The sequence below is a fragment of the Zosterops lateralis genome, assembly GCF_965231275.1.
Source record: "Zosterops lateralis genome assembly, chromosome: 4".
Classification (NCBI taxonomy): domain Eukaryota; kingdom Metazoa; phylum Chordata; class Aves; order Passeriformes; family Zosteropidae; genus Zosterops; species Zosterops lateralis.
In genome coordinates this window covers 13856198-13879384 of record NC_139765.1, presented here as the reverse complement: position 1 = coordinate 13879384, position 23187 = coordinate 13856198, and the positions used below count along the sequence as shown (strand labels likewise).

General features: G+C 43.0%; 1 protein-coding gene and 1 long non-coding RNA gene across 3 annotated transcripts in view; one reads left to right on the top strand and one right to left on the bottom strand.

The window, feature by feature from the left end:
• The window catches only part of TRIM24 (tripartite motif containing 24), a gene marked incomplete at its 5' end in the record, with an annotated part of 56085 nt that extends 38800 nt beyond the window's left edge, over nucleotides 1-17285 (top strand). The window contains 12 exons of one of the 2 annotated variants that reach the window (XM_083859545.1): nucleotides 403-520; nucleotides 1775-2040; nucleotides 2667-2831; nucleotides 4344-4523; nucleotides 6204-6339; nucleotides 7412-7484; nucleotides 8799-8967; nucleotides 9503-9798; nucleotides 12806-12938; nucleotides 13886-13960; nucleotides 15108-15257; nucleotides 16290-17285. In XM_083859545.1, coding sequence (XP_083715671.1) covers nucleotides 403-520; nucleotides 1775-2040; nucleotides 2667-2831; nucleotides 4344-4523; nucleotides 6204-6339; nucleotides 7412-7484; nucleotides 8799-8967; nucleotides 9503-9798; nucleotides 12806-12938; nucleotides 13886-13960; nucleotides 15108-15257; nucleotides 16290-16499 — 1971 coding nt within the window. In that variant the 3' untranslated portion in view covers nucleotides 16500-17285. Of the gene's footprint in view, nucleotides 1-402; nucleotides 521-1774; nucleotides 2041-2666; nucleotides 2832-4343; nucleotides 4524-6203; nucleotides 6340-7411; nucleotides 7485-8798; nucleotides 8968-9502; nucleotides 9799-12805; nucleotides 12939-13885; nucleotides 13961-15107; nucleotides 15258-16210 lie in introns of both variants that reach the window. The other variant, XM_083859546.1, reaches the window with a different exon arrangement.
• Nucleotides 17286-21960: 4675 nt separating this feature from the next.
• On the bottom strand, nucleotides 21961-22859 carry LOC310908880. The gene is made up of 3 exons (XR_014589965.1): nucleotides 22690-22859; nucleotides 22375-22570; nucleotides 21961-22056 (listed from the first exon to the last, which is right to left on the bottom strand). It is a non-coding gene; the product is annotated as an uncharacterized lncRNA (long non-coding RNA).
• Between the last annotated feature and the right edge of the window lie 328 nt (nucleotides 22860-23187).

Below are 23187 nucleotides of genomic sequence, written 5' to 3'. Positions count from 1 at the left end.
CTAAAATAGATTTGTGGGGGAAAAAACATTAATGGTTATGTAAATCTGAACTTCATTTGCAAGTAGTTAAAGTCATTGAATATAATGGCCAAGATTTTAGAAGGATATGTATTTCTACAGGGAAGAATTGTTATTTTTGTTTAGGCTGTAGTTAACTTCTTTTAAAACTACTTTAGGAATAAGAAAAAGGTATTAAAAATACCTCTTTATTTGTAGCTTGGACAAGTTTCTCTATCTTTAACCTCAATTCTCTAGGGGCTTGTTCAGAGGGTTTTTGTTGGTGGGTTTTTTGATTGGTTGCTTTGTTTGATATGGGTGTGTGTTTGGGTGTTTTGTGCTGTTCAAATACATGTCTCTGGCCCCAGAGGAAAAAAACCCACCTTATTTTTGTTCTTATTCTAGATTACATATCGACTACGGTATCTCCTCCGAGCAAGGTGTGATCCTTCCCCAGTAACTAACAATACTATCCAGTTCCACTGTGATCCCAGCTTCTGGGCTCAGAATATTTTCAATCTAGGTATGATAAATTTTTTTATCCCTTGGATGTCTTGATCCTATTTTGAAAGCAGCTTTCTTTTTGTGATGATAGCCTCTGCACTATTCGTATCTTCATTTACTCTGTTAAATTTATTTCCCTAACTGTGAAAAACATTTAAAGTGCCATGCATGGCGAGGCCAAAAGTATTGTTAATCAATACTTTGATAAAGTGTTACCAAACTTACCTTGTTTGAATGGTGTAAGTGATGGTGAAAATAGCAGCTTTCAGTTTTCTGTCAGTACTTCTAACTTCTGGCTTCTGAAACAGGGAACACGATTTTTAACCCCATTTCACATCCCAAGAAAGGGTTCCTGCTGTCAACCAGCACTCCCAGGTCCTTTCCCATGGGACAGCTTTCAGCCGTGATGATAAACACCCTAGGAACTCAACACCTTAGCAGGAGGACTTAAAGGATTAGAGGTCTTTCAGGATTTTGACTATTCTGCTTCCTTTCTCTCTCCACTGTTATCTTGGTGGGCATTTTTGGGTTTTTGTCATGTGCAAAAGGCTTTGTGAGATATCTGTGGGACATTTTCTGCCTTTCATCAGAAAGTGCTCTCTCAGTGTACAGAGGTGCAAATCTATGATTCTCTACAATGTCAGAGGAAGGAAAGTGTTATGGCAGTTCTTTAAGGCAAAGAAGCTCCTTTTCCCAGACATGAGGACACGGGATGGTAGCAAGGAAATTCTCCAAGTTCCTTCTTTATAAATAATTTTCTTAGAGACAGGAATTGAAAGTGAAACCCATTTGCAGAAACCAGCTGTCAGGTTGCATGGCAGTAACTCTGAGCTGCTGCTCAGCTGAGATGTTTGTCATGAGCTAACTTTTTCCTGTGCTTGGTGGGCTCTTTTGCTTCTGTATGTTTATTTAATGAACTTCATTAAATGAGATACAGTCCCTTGCATTCTGCAAAGTGTTGCAATAGAAATGGCACCTGTCTAGACTAACAGTGGGGGTTTTGTAAGTTTAAGTGATTGATAAAACCAAATCATGTTTATCTAATTTCAGAAATCACAACCTTTAGGCCATTTTGTTTATGATCAGACATGTTCAATTTCTCTAGATAAGCTAGATATAAGAATCAATGAAGAAAAATAAAGTCTGAGTAAAGAAACAAGTTACTTCAGAAATTGTTTGAGTTCTAGTCAGACTGCATGTCGCTGACAGTGTGTTGGCATTTCTGCTAACTGCCATACTTTGGTATTGATTTTATTCATTTTGGTTAAAATAGGTTCTTTAGTAATTGAAGATAAGGAAACTCCACCACATATGCCCAAGAGCCCTGTGATGGAACCAAATTTACAGCCACCAGGCAGCTTAACTCCCAACCAGCTCTCCAAGTTCCCAACACAGATCAGCTTAGCTCAGCTCCGCCTCCAGCACATGCAGCAGCAGGTCATGGCTCAGAGACAGCAAGCTCAACGCAGAGCAGGACCAGTAGTTCAACCAAACCCAAGAATGCCAGGAGCCATGCAACAACCTCCTGCTTCTCATCAGGTAAGTTAGGACTGTTTTCAGAGTCTCTTTTTTCCATTGCACTGAAGGAGAAGGTAAAGTAAAATAAGAAAAAAAGGAAAGAACATAAATCTAGATACATAACTTCAGATCTCTTCATCTTCAGCATGTAGCTATGTAGATGGTTTAGAGGACATTTTCTTTACTGAGAAATGAATGGGCATTTTAAACTCGCCTTGCAAAATGCATGGTAGCACCTAGGCTATATTTATTCTTAAAAAAAAAATCTTGTTGTATACAGCCATATACAGTGCTTAGCACATTTTTGTGGCTTTGTCAAGTGATCAAAAAGTTAATGTCATTAATTTTTTTCGTTACATCTAGTTTGCATAATACCCAGTGATTCTCTTCTATATCTTTCAAAGTTGGAAATTCTCACTGGCTCCTGTTATGTCTCTTCATATATTAAAAATTCAAAACTGTCTATTAGGTTTTAAGATTGAAATTCAATGCATTTGATTATTCAGATAAATGGTGTGGTACTATTTGTTTGCATATAATTTATGAGGAGTTTCAGAAGTTTAAAAGGACCATTTAGTAAAAAAATGTGTGGAATATAGAACAGATCTCAGCTAACTTGCAGAACTGTTTTTATTGTTTTTATGCAGGCACCTCCGCGCTTGATTCATTTTCAGAATCATAGTCCCAAGCCCAATGGTTCAGCTCTGCCTGCACAACAGATGAGATTTCCTCAAAATCAGAACCCACCAAGGCCAGCAGTAAAGCCCAACCCATTGCAAATGGCATTCTTGGCACAGCAAGCTATAAAACAGGTAGAGTATCTTTCCTTTGCCACACTCCAACTAGAAACTGAACATCAAATGTGCCTTATATTTTATACTATACTTCTAGAGTGCTTTTCAATTAAACAGACTGCATTATTTTTCTATGACAAGATACCCATAGTTTTCTTAATGAGGTAACTGTCAAGTTGCTTTCATTTTGACAGTTCTAAGCAGCTGAAGCATTAGGGAAGTGAGCCACTGTGTGTGCTCTGTAGCTGTTTCATTCTCTCTGCTGTTGCTGTGGTTTCTGACCACTTATGCAAAACTTAGTGTGGCCATGGTCTGCACACTGCACTCAGTGAGTAGGCAAATCAGACAATCCCAGTTTAGCCTAATGATAGTGACTTCACCAGGAACTAGGTAAAACCTTGACTAAAAAGCTAGAGCTTCCAAGGTTCCCCAGAGTATGGCAAATCTGAACTCTTACAGGTGAGGGGAGAAAAGAGTCCACAATTGTGGGACCTTTGCTGAGACTGATCAATGCCCAGCTGATGAGCAGCTGAACTGGGGCAGAAGCAAACACATCATATGTATTCTGGATGTTTAGGAATGCTCATATTTATTAAAAAACATATTATTGCCACATGAGTTGCTGGGTGCAGGTAAGCAGGAAAGAATCAAACAAATCCGTGGGCTGAAAAGTGATGTAATACCAGTTATGTTTGCAATGCTTATGATGTCAGAGAACTAATTTCAGCTAAATGGAAGAAAGCTGTACAATATCTAAGAGAACTTGTGAGAATAAAAAGTAAGTCACTTCTATTCTGGGTCTTCTTTTAAAAGAAGACTGACCTATCTACAGGCCTGTCTTTCAAGATACTTCATTATTCAGTAATGTCTGTCTGAAACTAGAGGCCAGTAAATAGAATAACTGATTAAAAAAGGAATTGAGAAGAGTCAGATTTTGCCTGCAGTTGCCAGGAAATTCCATTAAAGTCACTGAAAACTGCATACATCTAAATGAGAAAGAAATTTCATTTGACTTGACTGTGCACTTCATATCATGATGTTAAATGTATATGTGGATGGAGATCCAGTCAGCTTTTCAAATTCTTAATGACTTTATGTTGTTAAGGGAAGCACAGCATCAAAGAGTTCAAGGTATCCAGGTGACACTGTAGCCATTTATTTGGTAAAGCACTGGAGCAGTTGTACATTCAGCCTATTAACTGTAATGCTTTATTTCACAAAAGCTGTTACATTTCTTCCACAACGCTGTCAATGAAGCATGAAATATTAATAGATACTTAACACTGAGGTATAGCTTTGAATTTAAGAATTTGCATTAATTTCTTCTATTCGTAGTTTTCAACTACTTGTCATCTTCTGTTGTCTTGTGAGGTTGGTTCTTGAACTGAGATAACTTTAGAGTAGATCAGGATTTTATGTTTGAATTCAGCTTCCGGAGCTAAGCTGCTGGTTTTGACAGTATATTCTGTAGATATGACCTGTTGCTAAGAAAAAAAATGCTGAATGTGGATTTTTATATCTCCTTTTTAGTGGCAGATCAGTAGTGGACAAACTTCAACCACCCCTTCAACTGCAAGCAGCACGACATCGACTCCATCCAGCCCCACAGTTACCAGTGCTGCTGGGTGTGATGGGAAGAATTATGGTCCCCCCGTGATAGATTTGAGTTCCCCAGTGGGTAGCTCCTATAATCTGCCATCTCTCCCTGATGTAAGTGTAACATGAAGGCAATGTTTTATGGATTCTATTTAAAGTCTTAATGTTTGTGAGAAATAGAAACCTTTTAGATTGGAATTCTGTTTGTCAAAATGAGACAGTTCTAGGAAACAAACACTGCAGAGTTGTCTGCAAGTTGCTGGAAGTACTCAACTGTTTTGGGAGACAGCTGTTAGGACAACTAAGAAAATTAAGATTACAAGTTGTAGTTGTAATTAGACTTAGTTGTATGCTGCATATTTTTCTGCAGCCTTCATAATTCTCCTTACAAAAATGTGTTAGCTTAGTTTGTTTACCCATGTCCACAGATAGCAATGGTTTGCTGATGGCATTTCTGATAGATATTTAACATTTTTAAAATCTATTTTTAACTTACTGAAAGAGCTATCTTGGGTAGGTATTAATGGTCAGCATACTGGATATATTCCTCATATCTTTTCTTCACATATTCTCTAACATGCCTCTGAGCTGGTGATAGAAAGAGCATAGTAAGATCATAATTTCTTAACCTTCTAAGCTTCTCTTTTATGGTTTCTTCTGAATGGTACATGGTTGCCACATGTCCATGTTGGAATTACTGAGTTTTGTCAAGTGACTTTATTTTTCCACATAACTACCTAACCTGTTTTTTGTGGTCTAAGTTTTGTAGAAATCTGAAGTTTCATGCTTTTCTAGTCATAGCTTGCTGTTATCTCCCATCTGTGTTTTGTTTTTACCTATATACTGTGTGTTCTCTTTATTAAAATGGAGTACATAGACTACAGAATCACAGTATCTGTCAGACTTAAAGGGGCAACTACACAACATGGTCATAAAACTACTGAGTCTGAGAGACATTTTAGCATATTTATTTCTGTGCACAGTATTATGAACTCTTCTATTTGTGTGTGATTGAGTTTATGCTTTTACGGTACACAGCCCAAATCAAATGTGCTCACCTTGCCAAAGCTGCTGCATCCACTTTGGATACATGTTATCAAACATTTTCTTACATATTGAAAGAAATCAAACATATCAAAAAGTCATTCCTCCTTATCAAACCAGAAAGTGTAGTTTTTATGGAAAGTTAGAATGCTGCATTGGGAGCCACTAGAATAAAGTTCTGTTATCTAGTCTGAGCCATGCTGGAAAGAACAAGTGTTGGTTTGCTGTTTCCATTTTGAGTCAATATGCATGGCTCCTGTCCAGAAGGTATGTAGGGCAGATGAGATTGAGTAACTTGTGAGTTTCTTCCAGTCCTGTTAAATGCCAGTGGATTAAGGGGTAGTTTGTGTAGAGCATATTATCTTTTCAAGAGTGTTTATTGTGAGCATGTCCGAAGAAAGTCTGGAGATAAACTTACTTCAGTGTGTGAAAGCTCCCTGTCTGATTTAAGCCTTTTCTGTAGCCTGTGGAGAAAAATTGGCACTTACAGAATCATCTGCTCTTAAAATAAATCACTGTCTGGATTTAGCTGTTTCATTTTTCATAGGGGAAGCAAGATGATGTGTTTTAAAGTAACCATCTCACTTTTGGGTGGGTAAACTTTGGTGAAATGCATTTTGGTCTTTGCTTTCAAAATAACAGCATGGCAGAGGCTTGTTTTGTTTTATTATTGTTGTTTTAGAGGTTTTTGTTTTGTTTTGTTTTCCCTTCTCAACACTAACTGCTTCTCTTTGCTTCTCTGCCTTTTAGATTGATTGTTCAGGAAACATCACACTGGATAATGCTGTAAGGAAGGATGGCAGTGTAGAACAGAATCAGCCAAAACCCCCTTCAAACAGGACTGTGCAGTCACCAAATTCCTCTGTACCATCACCAGGCCTCTCAGGTAATTGAATGTGATGCAATTTTCTATTAAAGTGGTGCAATAGAAAAATCTTATGTGGCAATGTTAACACTGACATCAGAATTAATTCTGTTTTACAGTATAGATGAGAAATAAGAAAATGAAGGCAAAGTTGTAGAAACCCTGGCAGGAGGTAGAGTTGAGATAATATTTTAGCATTGTGATCAGAAGTTAAGCATTCAGATCTTAAAAATTGGGGGGGGGAATGGATAGATTTTAGCATATTGGATAGAAATCCATAGGAAAGTGACACTCTCAGGTGTACACCAGATTAAGACCTAGCAGCTGTGGTAAGAGACAAGTATTTGAGAAAGTGAGATAGGATGTAACAACAGACTAGAAATGGTGCCTTGGGTGGGTAGTGCAGCACTCACACAGTGTGACCAGAGAAGTTACTGTGATGGGTGGCTGAATGTGGTGGACCTGGAGGATCCAGGGGATTTCTGTCACCATGCTGGTGGCCCCCAGCAGCTGTTCCTTGCTCCCATTTTCTAACCTGAGCTGTGGGAAGGCTTTGTGAGTGGGAATTCCCAAGGAGCACTCAGGCAATGTTCATGCACTTGCATGGTGGTCCCACATTCCAGTGGGATAGCAGAGACAGCGGGCAGTGCCTTCACAGGCAGCATAAACAACCCACTCAGGCCGCTCAGGGCTGCTGCTCAGCAGTCTGCTTTACAAGGCTCTTGGCTCTCTGGGCCCCAGACCTTTGGTCTCTCTCATGTCTGGACCCCAGACTTCATCCTGCTCGTCAGCTCAAAGTTTCCTGGCAGTTCTGAGAGATCTGCTTGAATTTAATAAGATGGAACAGGCTGCAGTGATCATCTGGAGAGGTTGAGGTACTCACCCATCAGCCTGCTTGCACAAAATGGGCCCTTTCTTAGTGCTCTCTTTCCCTCTGTTATCTTATGCTTCTCGTCCTTTCATGGAAATGTATTAAATGAGATATTTCTCAGCGTGGGAGAAAGTTTCCCCAAAACATGTGTACTTCTCTGAGTCATATCTCAGACTTGGCACAGACCTGTGTTCTGCTCTAACCCCGATCGTTCTGTCCTAGGAGGAATCAGCGTGACAAACGTACACCCTCCAATTCGCTCACCTAGTGCCTCCAGCGTTGGGAGCAGAGAGAGGTAAGGAAAGTGGGTGAGAGAAGAAAATGCAACTTCTACCTCCACAGAACATGCCTCAGTCTCTTCTCTTTAATGCATAAAGATGCCAATATTTCTCACCTTCTCTGTTAACAGGTCAGGCCTGATGGTTGTTACAGCACTCTTTACATTCTAAAAGCAGTAATTTCATTTGTCATGTATTAATAGAACATCTAAAGATGTGTTAACTCTGTAAATGATGGCTAGGTTGGCATTATTAAAAGAACACCATTTATAAATGAGGTTTTAAGTTCAGAAAAAACAGCTAAAGTAAAAAGCTGCATATTGAAAGCCCTTGTGGAACTATGAATTACTTCAGATTTAAGGAACTGATGTTACAGAGGGTTACTAAGAATTTTCTGCTGCAGTACAGTTAAGTGAGCACTAGATATCTACTGAGAGTCTACACAAATGTTTTTATCCCTTACTGATGGAATATTAATGAACAAATATATTTACACAGTGTTGTTTGAAGAGTGCAGATCCCTTAATGCGTTGCAATAAATTAGAGCATACATCTGACATGAGATTAATTTTTCATGCAGAGAAAAATCAGATGACATTCATCCTACTTGAGCTGGAAATGCAGGTGCTTTTTAATCTGGAATACCTTTTGCTCTATTCCATTTATATGGCAAATTCTCTGAAGGGCTCTTATGAGCAGTTTAAATGAACAGTTTAAATTGTTGTTTGAAGAGTTTTTACTTGCATTTAAAAATGTGATTTGATATGCTGCTGCTTGAATTCATTTGGTTAGATTTAAATTCTTCATTTTTATTTAAAAGGATAAGCAGGTATTCTAAAGTTTGACTGTCCACTCTCATCTCATCCTGTTAGGACTAAATACATGGAAAAAGACAGATATAGTTCTAAAAGTAGGGTCCAAGTTTTGGTAGAGCTGCAAGGCTCTAAGATAGTTTTCCAAGATAATGTAAATATGTGTTTTATCTGCCATATTCAGTTGTGTGGTTTACATTGTTCAGTGGAGGTGCTTTTTTGTATATGATCTGAAAGAAACAGAGATTATTGGGAAATTCTGCACTTACGGGTCAAACTATGAGTAATTCTCTAGTTTTGGGGCTGCACCATTAAAACTTTTCCATTTGGTAATGCTTTTTCAGTATACATTAAAGAAAATAAGCTTGAGTGTTGCATTCCGTAAAGGGAATACTACTCAGGATTCAAAGAAACAAAGCAGATTAACATCTTGACATCTTGGAAAGCATCAGTGTACAAAAAGTGTCCAGTTCTGACTCCTAATTTCCCTTTTTTCCTGTCTCTTCATGTCATTTACAGTTCTGGCTCCTCCAGCAGGCCACCAGGAGCTGATTCTACACACAAAGTCCCTGTTGTTATGTTGGAGCCAATCAGGATTAAACAGGAGTCAAGTGCATCAAATGAGAACTTTGATTTCCCAATTGTTGTAGTGAAGCAAGAGATGGAGGAGGAGCCCCGGCCTCGGAATGTAATATTTACAGCTAGAAAGGATCTCCTTTCTCTTTGGGGGCATTTTGTATTTATGGGGACTAAAATAATTTACTCGTTTTCTGTTGGGAACTGTTTCAGTGGAAAACTAAAATGCTAAATAAAAGGAAGAGGTGAAACTCAAAATCAGACTAGCCCTACTGCTAGTTAAATTAACGGGTGTGATCAGACTGCTTTTATCCATTGAAAACCTGGGAAATTCAGAAATAGCTTGCAGAGATGAAATTTTCAGGTGCTGCTAGGAAGTGTTTCCAGAAATATCCATGAACAAGGTACTAGATTTTTGCACCATCAGAGATTATTTTTTTTATTGGTGGAGCAGTAAATAGCCTTTCATAGCTAATTTCTTGTGTTCATTTCCCTGTGTTATAGTGTGTTAGTAATTTCTGCATACACGTTGCAAGCTGTATGGCTGCTGGCATGTAAATCTGTTATTTAGGTCAGTTTGCACATTGTCAGGGTCATGTAAATTCACATAAATACTGTCATCTGACTTCCTTTGTTCCTTCCTGCAGTCCATACTTACTTCCTTGCTGCTGGATACCAATCACAGTTCCACTTCTGATGAAGCTATGCTAAGAACAGATGCACCAGATAGCACAGATGACCAGCCAGGGGTACTGCAGAGCACATTCCCTGGGAAAACAGGATGGATGGGATCCTCGCATGCTGGCGAGGGCAGAAAAGAGGATGATCCCAATGAAGATTGGTGTGCTGTGTGTCAAAATGGAGGGAAGCTCCTTTGCTGTGAGAAGTGTCCCAAAGTATTCCATCTTTCTTGTCATGTCCCTACATTGATGAGCTTTCCAAGGTAATTGACTATTTCAATTCCAACTAAAATTGCACTAAAAGACATTAAAGTCATGTTGTGAAACCCAGGATAAGAAGTTTCAGTCTCAGAGGAAGAGAGGTGTCTTTTTTTAAAGTCTTGTATCCAGGAGTTTTATTAGTTGGTCAAAGTCTGAATTTTCATGAAACTTCAGCTTAATTGTATATTTTTCTACAAAATTTAGTAAAACTCTTCACTTATTTGACAATTAAGCAAGATCACATCTAGGATATCTGTTATTAAACTGAGACACAGAATTACCAATGTGTCATAAAATGTTTTAAGGGTGACTGAAAATATTTATATTTCTTAATAATAATGATTAAAAAATAAAAAAAGAAAAATTGAGACATGTCTACAGGAAAAATCTGAAATAATATAGTATTAAACATATTACTTCAGTGCTAAACATGGCTATACTCCAAGCATGGGATGTGTAGTGACTGGCATCTTTTATAACATCTCAGTCAGTGTTGAAACAAGCATTGAGCTTTCTTGATTGGCTGTTACAAAGCCATTGCTCAGTTTCTTGACTTTCAAAATAGAGTCTTAAATAGATTATTGTTATAAGCATTACCGGTGTTTGCTTCTGGAATTAGTGTCTTTGATTAAAATAAACGGCATTTTGCAATGCCCCAGCTTGGAAATGTCATGCAATAAGCTTGTTTGTATTAAAGGATAAAAACATTGGTTGTAACATGCTCATTGGTTAATGCTTTTATAAATATTGGGTTTCCTGATTAAATATCAGCATAGTTAACTGCTGTAAAACATTTGGATAGCAACTTAGATTAGCACATTGATATCTCTGTGCTACTCTGAACATGCATACTTGTGGAAGTGTATCTTTCTTTTAAATGTCACTTTTACTTTAAATGTCACTCTTACTTCTTGAAACTTCAAATTCCAGAGTTTTTCTTATTATAACAGTGCTATGTTACAGCTTTATGCCATAAGGAAACTCAGTAAGGTTACAGTAAGCACTTTTTAAATGAATATTCTTTCTGGTAAGGAAACAAAAAGTAATCTTGAAGCAGGCAGATAACTATGCATTACAAGACTCAGTTTCTATTAAAATTAAATAGTCAATAACAAGTCTTTTAAATGCTCCATTTTTACTGGATCATTCAGTGGAAACTGAGGTAATGATATCTGAGGGCAAGGGCGCCAAAAGCCATTTTGATAGCAGGTGTTTAGATCTGTAAGGTGCATATACAGGTGCATTGTGTTCCTAGGCTCCAGAGCACAGCTAGCGGAAGTTTCCTCCTGACTTCTGATGCATCAGATTTTTTGTTCTCATCTTTATGGGGTTGCTTTTTTTTTTTTTTTTTTTTTTTTTTTTTCCCCACCTGTAAGTCTGCCAAACAAACTTCAGTCTTTTAGCATTAGTTCCTTCAAACACAGTAAATAATAATTTTGTTATTATTGTGGCAGCAGTGTCAGTCTGCTGCTTTCATGGTTGCTTTTTGTTCCTGTTTCAGGTGAAATTTCATAGGTTTCATAGAGTCACAGGGTGTTTTGTGTTGGAAGGAACCTTTAAAGGCTCTCTAATTTGAACCCCTCTGCAATGCTCAGGGGTATCTTCAACTAGATCGGGTTGCTCAGAGCCCCATCCAACCTGGCCTTGAACGTTTCCAGGGACGGGGCAGCCACCACCTCTCTGGGCATCCTGTGCCAGTGTTTCACAGTCCTCACTGTAAAAAACTTTTTCTTTGTATCCTTGAATCTGCCCTCTTTCAGTTTAAAACTGTGTGTTCCCAGGTAGATTTGTAAGGCCATGGCATCTTTTTTCCTTCGTTCCAACCTACCACATTCTTCCTGACTCTTGGATATTTTAATCATTCCTCTGTCTTTAATTCGTTCCTTGTTTACTTGTAGGTCATGGACTGTATCAATTTTTTGTGTATCTGCCACATCATTTCTGTAAGGCTAGTCTAGGCATATGGGTGACACTGTCATAAATCACTCTGAAGTTAAGACAGTAGAAGGTAAAACTTCTTGAAGCAAAATGCCATCATTCACCACTGCATGCTAAAACTGGCAGATGGGGAAAATCTTTGGATCACTGAATAGAAAACAAGATTTTCTTTTTAAATTTGTGAATTCTTCTGCCTTACTATTGAAATGAAGTAAAGGGTGCTGCAGAAACTATTTCCCATTTATGAAGACACTGTTTATAATAACATATCTCTGGGTAAATACATGCAGTTGATCACATAACTGGTTATTGCTGGATTCTGTCTATCGTGTGACAATTCAGCCCTCTGGTGGTTATCTGCAAGCCTGCAGGTTTATTTTTTTTTTTTTTTTTTTTTTTGGTAGAGAACTATATTGAAATAAAGACTCTTCATAGTTTTTTCTATACTTTCAAGTTTATAAATTGTGTTCAACAATCAGTGGACATAGTTTGCAGAACTGTCTATCTTGTATATCTTAAGCTGAGCTTTAAATCTCCAGTATTGTCTTATACAAACTGGTAAAATCATGAACATCTGAAAGTTTTAGGGAGTGAAATATTTCCAGTTTTGCAAAGAATCTTGTCTATGGTAATCTCTCTAGATTAGTAATGTGCTGTAGATCAAGCTTGTAGAGGGTATGTAGTTCTCACCATATAATGCTAACACTTTTCCTTCTCTTCAGCCCATATCACTCCTTCAGTCCTCTCTGTAGTTGTGGTTGTACAGGGCTCTTCATAGTGCTATCCTTAAATCCTGTGAGCTCAAGTGAAAAAATTCAGTATTGACAAAGATAGAGACCATCTGTGTCTCTTTCTATCTGCTCAGACACCAGTGCCACTAAAAGGAAACAAAGTTGTAGTAAAGCATTTTTGCCAGCTGTCACAGGCTTTTGTACCACCAAGAAAACAAGAGAGATGCAGAGAAAACCCACCCCACAGATGGGTGGGATTTACCCAGAAGTAATGGGGAAAGCCTTCTGGCAAAAGGAGTGCTCCCTCACTGAGGTCAATGTGTCTGTTTGTCTTCTTTAGTGGAGAGTGGATTTGTACATTCTGTCGGGATTTGTCCAAGCCAGAAGTTGAGTATGACTGTGATAAACCTGCTCACAGCTCTGAAAAAAGAAAATTGGAAGACACCGTGGGTTTGGCACCCATAGACCGCAGGGTAAGGATAAAATTATTATTTAAAATTTCTAAGCTGAAGCAATTTTGAACTGTGTTAGAAACTTGTCAGTGTTTTACCTGTTTTCAGTTGGCAACTTGAGTATTTTATTTGGGTCATAGTCTACATGTTGAACATATATGGAAGAGTAGTAGAGAAGACTCCCAGGCTCACAACGTATGATACTGATTATGTGGGTGATGCTGATGAGATTTATTGCTAACACAGGATCTAAATATTGCCAATGCAGGTCTGAAGGGCTATAGACAGATTCAGCTGGAAATGTTCAGGTGTGCAAAAAGCACAATTGAAAAGCAGCCATGGAGCTACTTTAGAATTTTATCTCCACCTGTTACTCACCTGTTCAAAACTGAGTGTTCCCATCCTCAGGCTGGATGTTCCCTGCAGGTGTCCCTGCTGGGGTGGGATCCACCTGGAAGCTGCCCTGCAGCCTCTGGAGATCAGTTGGCCCAGCTGACCCAGGCTCCAGGAGCATTTTGTACCCTTTTGCAGGCCCACGTGTACCAAAATCTATCATAGCCATCACCACTCCCCCATCTCTGGAATGTATTAATTATGCAAACATCCAGACAGCTCCTCTTGCAATTCCTACAATTCTTACCTGGTGTTCTTATCTTTGGACAGATCATATTGCCCATCAAGAGTAGTGTATGTGTGTGGAGGACAGACTACATCATGTGTGCTCTATTTGCATTTTGCATTAAATGGAAGTTATAAGCCCTGTAAAGATTCTGATAAGGGATCAGCAAGCATAAAATCACACAGAAGTATTTTTAGAATCTCTTTCAAGACTCAAGATCCAGTTTAATATATTTGTATACACAAAGAAAAAGGGGGGAAACTGAGTTCTGTATTTTTTGTAGTTTGTCATTTGGAATAAGCAGTGTAGGATTCCTGAATTACTTGGGTATCTGTTTTTCTTGACACAGAAGTGTGAAAGACTGCTGCTATACCTCTATTGTCATGAAATGAGTCCTGCCTTTCAAGATCCAGTTTCTCCCACAGTATGTACCTCACTTCCTTCTCTTTTATGTTAGCAGCATATTTGCTGTGTTTCCAATGGCTTTCTAAAGTCCATTATCCTAAGTTAAATTCCACAGACATTCAGTGTGTTAAACCTGTTTAGTTTTATTCAAACTGTCTGAAGGGGGAAGTTAAAAGTTGAAGCATTGGGTTGGCAGGGGCTTTACAAGTAAAATTCCACAATAACTGATTTTACTTAATACTTCAAAAATAGTTACAGTAAGTAAATTCTAATGCTGCTAACTTCATATCCTGAGTTACATTACTGAGAAGGTAAATTGGGATATATTTGGGGTTTTAAACATTACCATTTTACACTAACAAATTTCAAGTCAATAAGAAATTAATTTTCATATTAGTACTATGGAGTACCCCAGTTCTCAAAATCAGGTAAACAGTACCTGAGAGCTACTACTGTGGTCAGATGAAAAGATGTTCTTCAGGACAAGTCAGTGGGGAGGGACAAGTCAATGGGGAAAGAGTTCATTAAAAAGTACTGTGTTCCTTTTATTCCTTTTGAATAAGAATTCTGAAGAACATTCCACAGAGTTTAATAATAAGAAATTACATAAGAGATTAATTGATTATTCATATTATGGTCAGGTGTTACTAAATTCAGGTATTAAAAATGTGCATCTACTTAGGAAAAAATACTAATATATTACCACTGGTTTTCATTCTTACTTACTTTCTTACTCTTTCTAAAGAAAAAAAAACCTTAATCCTACAGCCACAGTTTGGGTATGAAAACCATTGGCATCTCTGAAATTTGTCACCATTTCAAAGGACTTGTTTCATATGGTGGTCTTGTGAATGAAACTTAATAGATAGCTGGAAATAACATCCAAACCAACTCATTGGCTCTATTATATGTAGTTAGTGGAGGTTTTATATGTTTCTCTTTGATTTTAAAATAGGCATTGGAAAGAGTATATTTTAGCCAACAAATTGTCATACATCACTGTTATTTCAGAAACTGTCTGCATGTGTATTAAAAATGCAATTCTTGTATCTTTGAGTTGTACTTTGAAGATGAGACTAAATCTTGCCCACTCCCTCAAATCTAAAGATTTATAAAACAATAAATTATGAACATTGCATTTTGGACTTTTTTTTTTCTCCACTTAGGTCCCTGATTACTACAAAATAATCAAAAAGCCTATGGACTTATCAACCATCAAGAAAAGACTTGAAGTGTCCAATTCATTCTACACAAAGCCAGAAGATTTTGTGGCTGATTTCAGACTGATTTTCCAAAACTGTGCTGAATTTAATGAGGTTAGAAAAGTTGATACTATATCAGGTTTTGTTGGTTGCTTTCAGGAAAGTTGTAATGGGGGCAGAACTTACAACACAAGAACTTACTGTGTTAAACTTACTTTGATGATGAGACTGCAGCGAAAACATAGATGAGATTTGACACTGCTGTGTTCTGAGATAACTGCAGTGGAGATCTTTCCATAGAAGGGAGGAGGATGGTAACAAACATAGCTGAATAGCAGGACAGCAGCTAAAGAAAAGGACAATATTTTATTGTACAGGTTAATGGTGGGCATTATGATCTAAAAATTGGTTTAGTCCTTGCATCAGATCTTAAATTCAGTGGGATTTTCATCTGGGAGCTCTGTACTTGCCCTTATGACTTCAAGTTGCATGTTAAGTAACTTATTATCCCCTGCTGCACATAAGGGAACATGTGGTAAAATAGGGATGCAGGTTCTGAGTGAACCACAAAATGAGAGAGAATTACAGTGCAAATAAAGACTTCTCTAAAGGGTTCTTATCCAGTCACCCTCAATAGCTAGGAATTATTCCTGCACTGGTGATCTCTGCTTCAAGAAACTGATAGCTGTGGTGTCTGTAGATGACTTTAGGACTGCTCAGTCTTCCACATTACAGTCATTATCTACCAAGTAATATTTTCACTGTTACTAAAAAGGTCTGTAAGCTAGAGAAGTTTCTAACGCCCTGAGGGCATAGCTAGGTCTTTGACAGCACTGCTCTGTCCCCCTGCTCCCACTCCAGTCAGGATTTAAGAGTTCTTGGAATCTTTATATAGTTTTGAGAACCCAGGCAGTGTGGCTTTTGTGGTCAGCACCTTCTTTGTGTGTCAGAGAAAAAAATCATTGGGGGTTGTTGGCTGGAAGATCTGGCCTCACTCTGTGTTTTTGTGCTCTTTAGGGCCCTGTGCTGCATGGCCATTCTTGCTGCTGAGTGATGTTTTTTTGTAGTTTTTTAGGTAAAAGACATAATGCAGTCTATGTACAAAGCTATTTCGTGATGCACTGATGTTGTTAATTCACCCAACAGCCCAATTCAGAAGTGGCTGATGCTGGCATGAAACTCGAAGCCTACTTTGAAGATCTTCTAAGGAACCTTTATCCTGACAGAAAGTTCCCTGTACAGCCAAACAGCCAGAGTGAAAAAGATAATCCAGAACTTACCGACGACTCGGATGATGACATTGTACAGCCCCGGAAAAAGCGCCTCAAAGGAGAAGACCGTCAGCTGCTTAAATGAGCCACGTGTGTTACTACAGAAAGTTTTTTAAAAACTGAGAGTACTCATCACTGCTATCACTGTTTGGACTTGTACGTTTGTGAATATTTACTAGCCTTTCTACCCCATCTGACAAACAAATCTAATGGAGATCAAGGCATGTGAAGAGCTTCCCTGAAGTTCAAACCTTTCATCTCTCTTCTGGAGCAGTTCAGGAAATTGCCCTTTGTGTGGGATGGCAGCTGTTTAACTTTGCTTTGAAGAAGAAGTTTATATAGAATTGAACTTTAAAAACACAACATGGGTTCAACATGTGGCTTTCTGAGTTTGAAGAATGTGATCTCACCAGACTTAATTTTACCAAAGGCATGTGGCTGGCCATAATTTGATTTCTCTGTACTGTATTTAACACAAGCCATGAAAAAAGATGGTGTAATGTAATTGTCCTGCAATACTGATGGGTATAATGAAAGTGTAGTTGCCCCCAAAGAAGTTATTGGAAATTTTAAATTGTAAGGGAGTGGGTATTAAAAATAACTAAAAAAGAAAAAAAGGAAGAAGAGGAATTTGTGTGAGAGTTTCTAATGGAGGAAGTAAAGGACAGAATATTTTGGTTTGCACCATTTTCTCACCACCAGCAGGAAACGCTGTATTTCTGTACCAGTTTGTTTAACAGGTGTCTCAAGTGTGATGTGCCTCTGTTTATTGAAGTTGGTGGGAAAGTCTTGAGTGGAAAAATGTTTGTTTGCAAAACCAGTCATTTTTGTGAATTTTTAAAGAGAGAAAAAGCATCCTTTCTGTCCACAATCTCTTGTTCTTTTCTTGTATTTCTAAATATGTCAGAATGCAATCAGTATTCACTTGGGAGTACACAAGTTTGAGGAGAAAGATATTGCTCTTAAGCCCTCCATCTTTCCCTGAGCACCACAAAATGAGGATGAATTACCTTATTTTGTTTGATGTACTTTCTAGGAGCCCTGTCAAAAACATTGGAATTGCTTCTGCCCCCAGAGTGCATCTCCAGTGGGACCCACCTGTGAAATTTTTCCATCAGTTCTGTAGTTCCAACTGGCTCCCTAAAAAACTCCAAACTCAATCCAAACAAAACTTCACCTGACTCTAAGCTTTTATTTTAAGGCATCTCTGAGGGTTATTGCTTGGGGTTTAATTTCTGTGAGAGAAGATTCCCTTGACTTCAACACTGCTGATGGATGATGTCCCCAGGCTGGAAGGGAAGGGATTTGGGGTGGCTGGGACATACCTGGGGGTGTGTGGGAGCTCCAGGAGGTCAGCACAGGGAATTGCTGTCTGAACCCCTCCCAAACACACCCTGCCAACATTCCCGGGCAATGCCAGCTGTTCCTTGCGGTCATTTTGGGTGGGGCCTGTCCAGGCTGAAGCACCTCCAGGTGCCTGTTCAGAGCAGCCCCAGGCTGAGGAACCACAGGCAGCCCTTTATTCACATCCATCCCAGCACTGCCCAGGAATCCCAGTGCCCCTCCCCGGATGTGTTTGGGACGCTGGGAGCCACGGGCAGGACACTGCAGGCACAGCTCCTCCCCTGCAAACACCGAGGACAGGAGGTGCTGGTTCCCTTCCTGGGGCTCCCGGCCTCCTCCCAGCCCGCATTCCCGGCCAGCTGGGACACACAGAGGGAACACCAAGGAACATTCCTGGCAGTGAGCAGGAGTCACCCAGGGCTCTGTGCAGCTCTGGGCTAGGAAAGTGGCCCCAGCCTCAGCACCTGCTGTGATTTTGGGCTGTGAACACTCACCTGCAGGAAACGCCCCTCTGCAGGCAGGACCAGCTCTGACACTCTCCAGAAGAACTTTGGCCATAGACCAAGTGAACCCTCAGGACTTGTCCTGCTCATTTCTCCCTGGAAAAGGACATGGAACGAGCACCTTTACAGCTGTTGGGTAAATTCTGGAAAGGGTGGGAAACCAGGGTTATTAGAAGGGTTTTGTGCTGTCATGTCAGGTACCAACCAGTTCTGCTCTAGAGCCTTTCTAGGGGCTGGTGTGTAAAGCAGCGTTAACAGGAAAGGAGGAGCTGCATTTCCATAGGAATTCCCTTGCTGGTAACAGCCATTCCCATCCCAGGCAGGACCTTCCTCATGACCCTCAGACTGGCTCAGGTGCTTGGAGCAGGTGCTCAGAAGGCCAAGATTCTGAATTCATTCCCCACATGGGCAAATCACTTATCACCGTTTGACCTGATGATCCTCCTGGCTCTTTCCAGCTCAGAATCTCCTGTGCTCTGGAAATAAAGAGTAAACAGTTTTCCCTGGCGTTTTAAACCTACACGTTTTTCCATTGGAGAATGCGAACCACAGGGAAAGGGGGGAGAGGAGGGAGAGCATCAAGGCTCACCCGGGAGGTGCCGGATGAGGCCGGAGCAGGACCGAGCCCCGGTCCCGGACCGGGCGCACTCGGGGCAGGAGCGGCAGCGCCGGACTCGGCCCCAGCGCCCGGCCCGGAGCGGCTCCTCCCGCCCGCGGCCATCCCGGGCCCCATCCCGGGCCCCATCCCGGGCCCCATCCCGCATCCGCCCGCCGAGAAAAAAGCGGCTCCGCCCGGGACCCCCAGCAGACACCGGCAGGACCCAGACCCGAATTCCTGGGCCCGGACCCCGGTCCCGCCCCAGCGCCTCGGGCTCGCGCAGCGCTCCGGGCGACGGTCCCGCCGCGCCCCGGGATGAGCATCCACCGCACCGAGCGGAGCGGGCGCGGACCCGCCGGGATTTATGGGCGGGGCGGGGCCGGCACAGGTGTGAGGGTGGGGCCGGCACAGGTGTGAGGGGCACAGGTGCGCGGGGCCCCAGAGCGGCTGCGCGGGGCGGGGCCGAGGGTATTTAAGCCCCGGGAATTACCTTTGGAGCCATTTGGCACTCGGGGCGGGAGCCTGCGGCTGGGCCGGACTCTGTATCTCTCTAGATCTTTTCTTCTGTACTTCTTTTCCTCTATACCTCTCCTCTCTCCCCTCCCTTCCTCCCCCCATGCCGGTCACAAACACCGCCCGACACCGCCGGGGTTCCGGCTTTCCTCACATCCCACCGGAGTTCCGACACACCCCCCTGACGGGCCCCTCCCTGACCCCCGACCCCCTCCCGACCCCCGGTGTGGTGTGTGGAAAGCCGAGTGCCGGCGGGGTCTGTGAACAACCCGCCGAGCGGGCCCGGCCCCGTGTGGGGCTCCAGCGAGGGCGGGGGGCTCCGGCCCCCTCTGGGCTTTGTTCTCCGGCGCCCCGAGAATTCCCCGCGGCTGCGGGAAAGGAGAGCGGGGAGGACGGGAAGAGAGGAGAGATCGGGGGGAGAGGAGGGGTAGGGAGGCGGTCGGGGTGAGGAGGGAAGCCCTGCCCCGGCTCCCCCCGAGCTCCCCGGGCTGGGGCCGGATCCGTCGCTCGCGGCCCCGCCCGTCACCCCTGGGCCGAACCGGGGCCGGGACCGGGGCGGGATCGGCGCCGGGACGGGCCTGGGCTCGCCGCGGGCGGGAGGGGCCGCTCCGGGCCGGGCGCTGCCGCTCCTGCCCCACTGCGGCCCCGCCGGGGCTCCGCGACCCCCCGGGCCCCGCCCGTCCCTGCAGCGCCAGGGGAATTTGTTCTGAGTTCTTTATCCAGCATAGGCAGGTAATTGCCATGGAGAAACCCCAAAAATAAAGGATATGCGGTCGGGGCGCGGACAGTGCGCTGCTTTAAATTAAAAACCCGTTGGGAAACCCATTCCACGTCTGTGGACCAGCTCATTTCCAATCCTGGACCGGCCTCTGTGTGACTGGCTGCGATTCCAGCTGCTCCCACGGGATTTTCAGCCCGTGGGACTCTAATGAAATGCCAGGTGCTGAGCACGACAGAAAGTAATGGGAAAACTCTCTGGATCAGGCAGTGTCCCAAAGAGCGCCCAGCACTCCTGGCTGGAATCTGGGGATCCCAGCACAGCCCCTCCATAGTTCCTGTGTCTCTGGCACTGCCCAGCATCCCTGCCCAGGGCTTGGGGGTTCCAGCACAGCCCCCCAGCACATCCCGCTGCCTCCTCAAGTCCCCTTTAACCAGGATCATTACTGGGGTGGGGGCACACAAACCCAGAACTGGCTTTAAGCAGTTTTGGGGAATCTCCTCTCCTCACTGAATTCTCGCTGACAAAACCCAGCCTGAGGCTCAGCTCCCCTCAATCTCTCTGAGGAATTAATTTGGATTTCCCAATCTGGCAGGGCAGTGGTGCTGTTCTCCTCATTGTGTGTCGTGATAGCAGTAACTGCTTAAGAAATAATTCAGAGAAATTCAGAGGATGAAGAGACAACAAGGAAGAGCTGCCAGCTCCAAACAAGGGGTGCTCAAACCCCTTCTCAATGATTTGCTTTAATTAACCAATGCAAATGAACAAATCCAAACAGCACTGATACAGTTTTATTCTTTTTAATCGAGTTCTAGAGAACTATTGCCGATTATAAAAGAACATTTTTAACCCCAAAACTCTTCTAGGAGATACAGAGGGCAGGGCTGCACTGCACCCCCAAGCCTGGGAGAACTGCGAGAAAAGACAAATCCAGACTGACATTCCTGGGAGGTTGGTGCAGCTTCTGCCAGCCAGAGCAATCCTTGGTCTGAACACACACCTGTGAATCCCAGGAACCAGGGACATCATCAAAATCGTCCTGGGCCTTTTCATTACAATCAGATTTCCACGGAGAATTAATGAAATACAGAAAATTAAATGGAAATGGAAAGGAGCAGCTCCCCCAGCCCATCAGGCTGCAGCATCCAAAAGAAAATGAACATAAAGATTATGGACTGGGACCATCCTCAATCCCAAAACCCTGGTGTGGAATACCACTCTGCTTTGGTTTATAAATCACCACTTCTCTCTTAGTGGACAAACCCTTCAGCTTTGCTTCCAATTCACCGAGTTCCCAACTGTGGCCACTGGGATTCTGCTGCAGACCCAGGAGAGCACGCAGGGTGTGATCCCATGGGAATGCTGCCCAGGGGACACAGGGACCTGATCTCTTCCCAACAGCTCCCGTGTGCTCTGTGTGTCCCCACAGCTCCAGGGTAACACGCCACAGCTCCCTGTGCCCGCTGCCCTGGGGAGTGTCCCTGAGGTGCCGCCAGGAAAGGGCCTCTTGGGGACACGAGCCCAGGGCCCCAGGGGAACAAAGGAGGTTTCAGTCTTTAGCTGATCCAGCAGCTGCCCTGGCGGTCGCTGTCACAGCCCCGGCAGAGGCCACCTTGTCCAGGGCATTGCTGCCAGAGGCCACTCCTGCAAAATCAGGGAAAAAAGGGATGAACCTTGGAGCTCCTGGAGATAGCCAGGAGCTTTGCCAAAAGACTGGAAGAAAAACTCACATCCCTGGCAGAGATAAAAACAGAGGGGAAAGACCTCCTAGAGGTCTTTCCTCCAACCAAGACTTGTCTTAGATCAAACTCATGGGAGTTTGACCCCAATACCTGAGGTTAAGCAGGAAAGAGAAATAATAAAATGCTGACCTTGAAGCAGTTTGTCCAGCCAGTGGCAATCTGGACGATCTCTGGAATTCTGTGGCCGTGGTGAAGCCCATGGGAGCCAGTTAGGCTGCATCAGCCTGAGGGAAAACACAACTGAGCAGTGCCAGGAGAGCTCATGCCATTCATTAACGCCCAGTAATTAGGATTTTTCCTGCCTTGTGGAGAGGCACCTGTATCATTCCATGTTAATTTCACAGACCTTGCACAAGTTGGCACCTCTGAACACAACTGAAATTCTGCTCCAAGAAAAAGCTCCAACATCCCTTTTGTGTGGTTTATGGAAACATCCTCCCCTTCAGTTTGGTCCTGTCCTGGTGCATTTTGCCTTTTCCCATCACAAGTCATGTCACACTTCCAATCACCTTTACTGCCCTTTGGAGAACTTCCAAACTCACCACAATGCTTTCAGCCAGCAGAAATAAATCTGTGGAATATCTAGGGTTAAAGTTCCAGAACATCCTTCTGGGATTTTGTCAGCTTTGGTTTCACTGATGCCTTTAATGTTCAGCAGCTCCTTCTCTGGTGCATAAGCCACAGCCCCCAGTGTGTGAAATCCAGCTTCTTCCAATCATTGCCATTTATGCCACATTGCTGGGAAGGGGAAAGGACACCTGTTAGTATTTCTAGATATTCCACCCCCCCCCCCCCCCCCCCCCCCCCCCCTCCACAGAACACAAGTAAGAATTTAGCAAAGAAGTTTGCAGATTCACCTTGTTTCAAAGGAAAAGAGTTTAGGTTGGTTATTATGAGGGAATACTTCCCTGTGAGGGTGCTGGCACAGGGTGCCCCAGGGAAGCTGTGGCTGCCCCTGGATCCCTGGCAGTGTCCAAGGTCAGGCTGGATGGGGCTTGGAGCAAGCTGGGATATGGAAGCTGTCCCTGCCCATGGCAGGGGTGGAGCGGGAGGAGTTTTTAAGGTCCCATCCAGCCCAGCCCATCCCGGCATTTCACAGCTCCAGCTTTAGCGGGGCCCTGCCGGAGCCAGCGGCGCGTCCCGGGTCCCCCCGCCCGCGGTCTGGAGTTCCCCGCGCTCCCCGCCCGGGGCCCCCTCAGGGTGCCCAATTCCTGCCCTCTGTCCCCTGCCCCTCACGGCCCCGCTCACGCCGCCGCCCCCGTGACCCGCCTCGCTCACGGGAGTGCGCACGGCGGGAGCGGGAAGCGGCGCCGGGAATGCGATGGGAACGGGCTGCGGGAGCCTCGCCCTCGGGC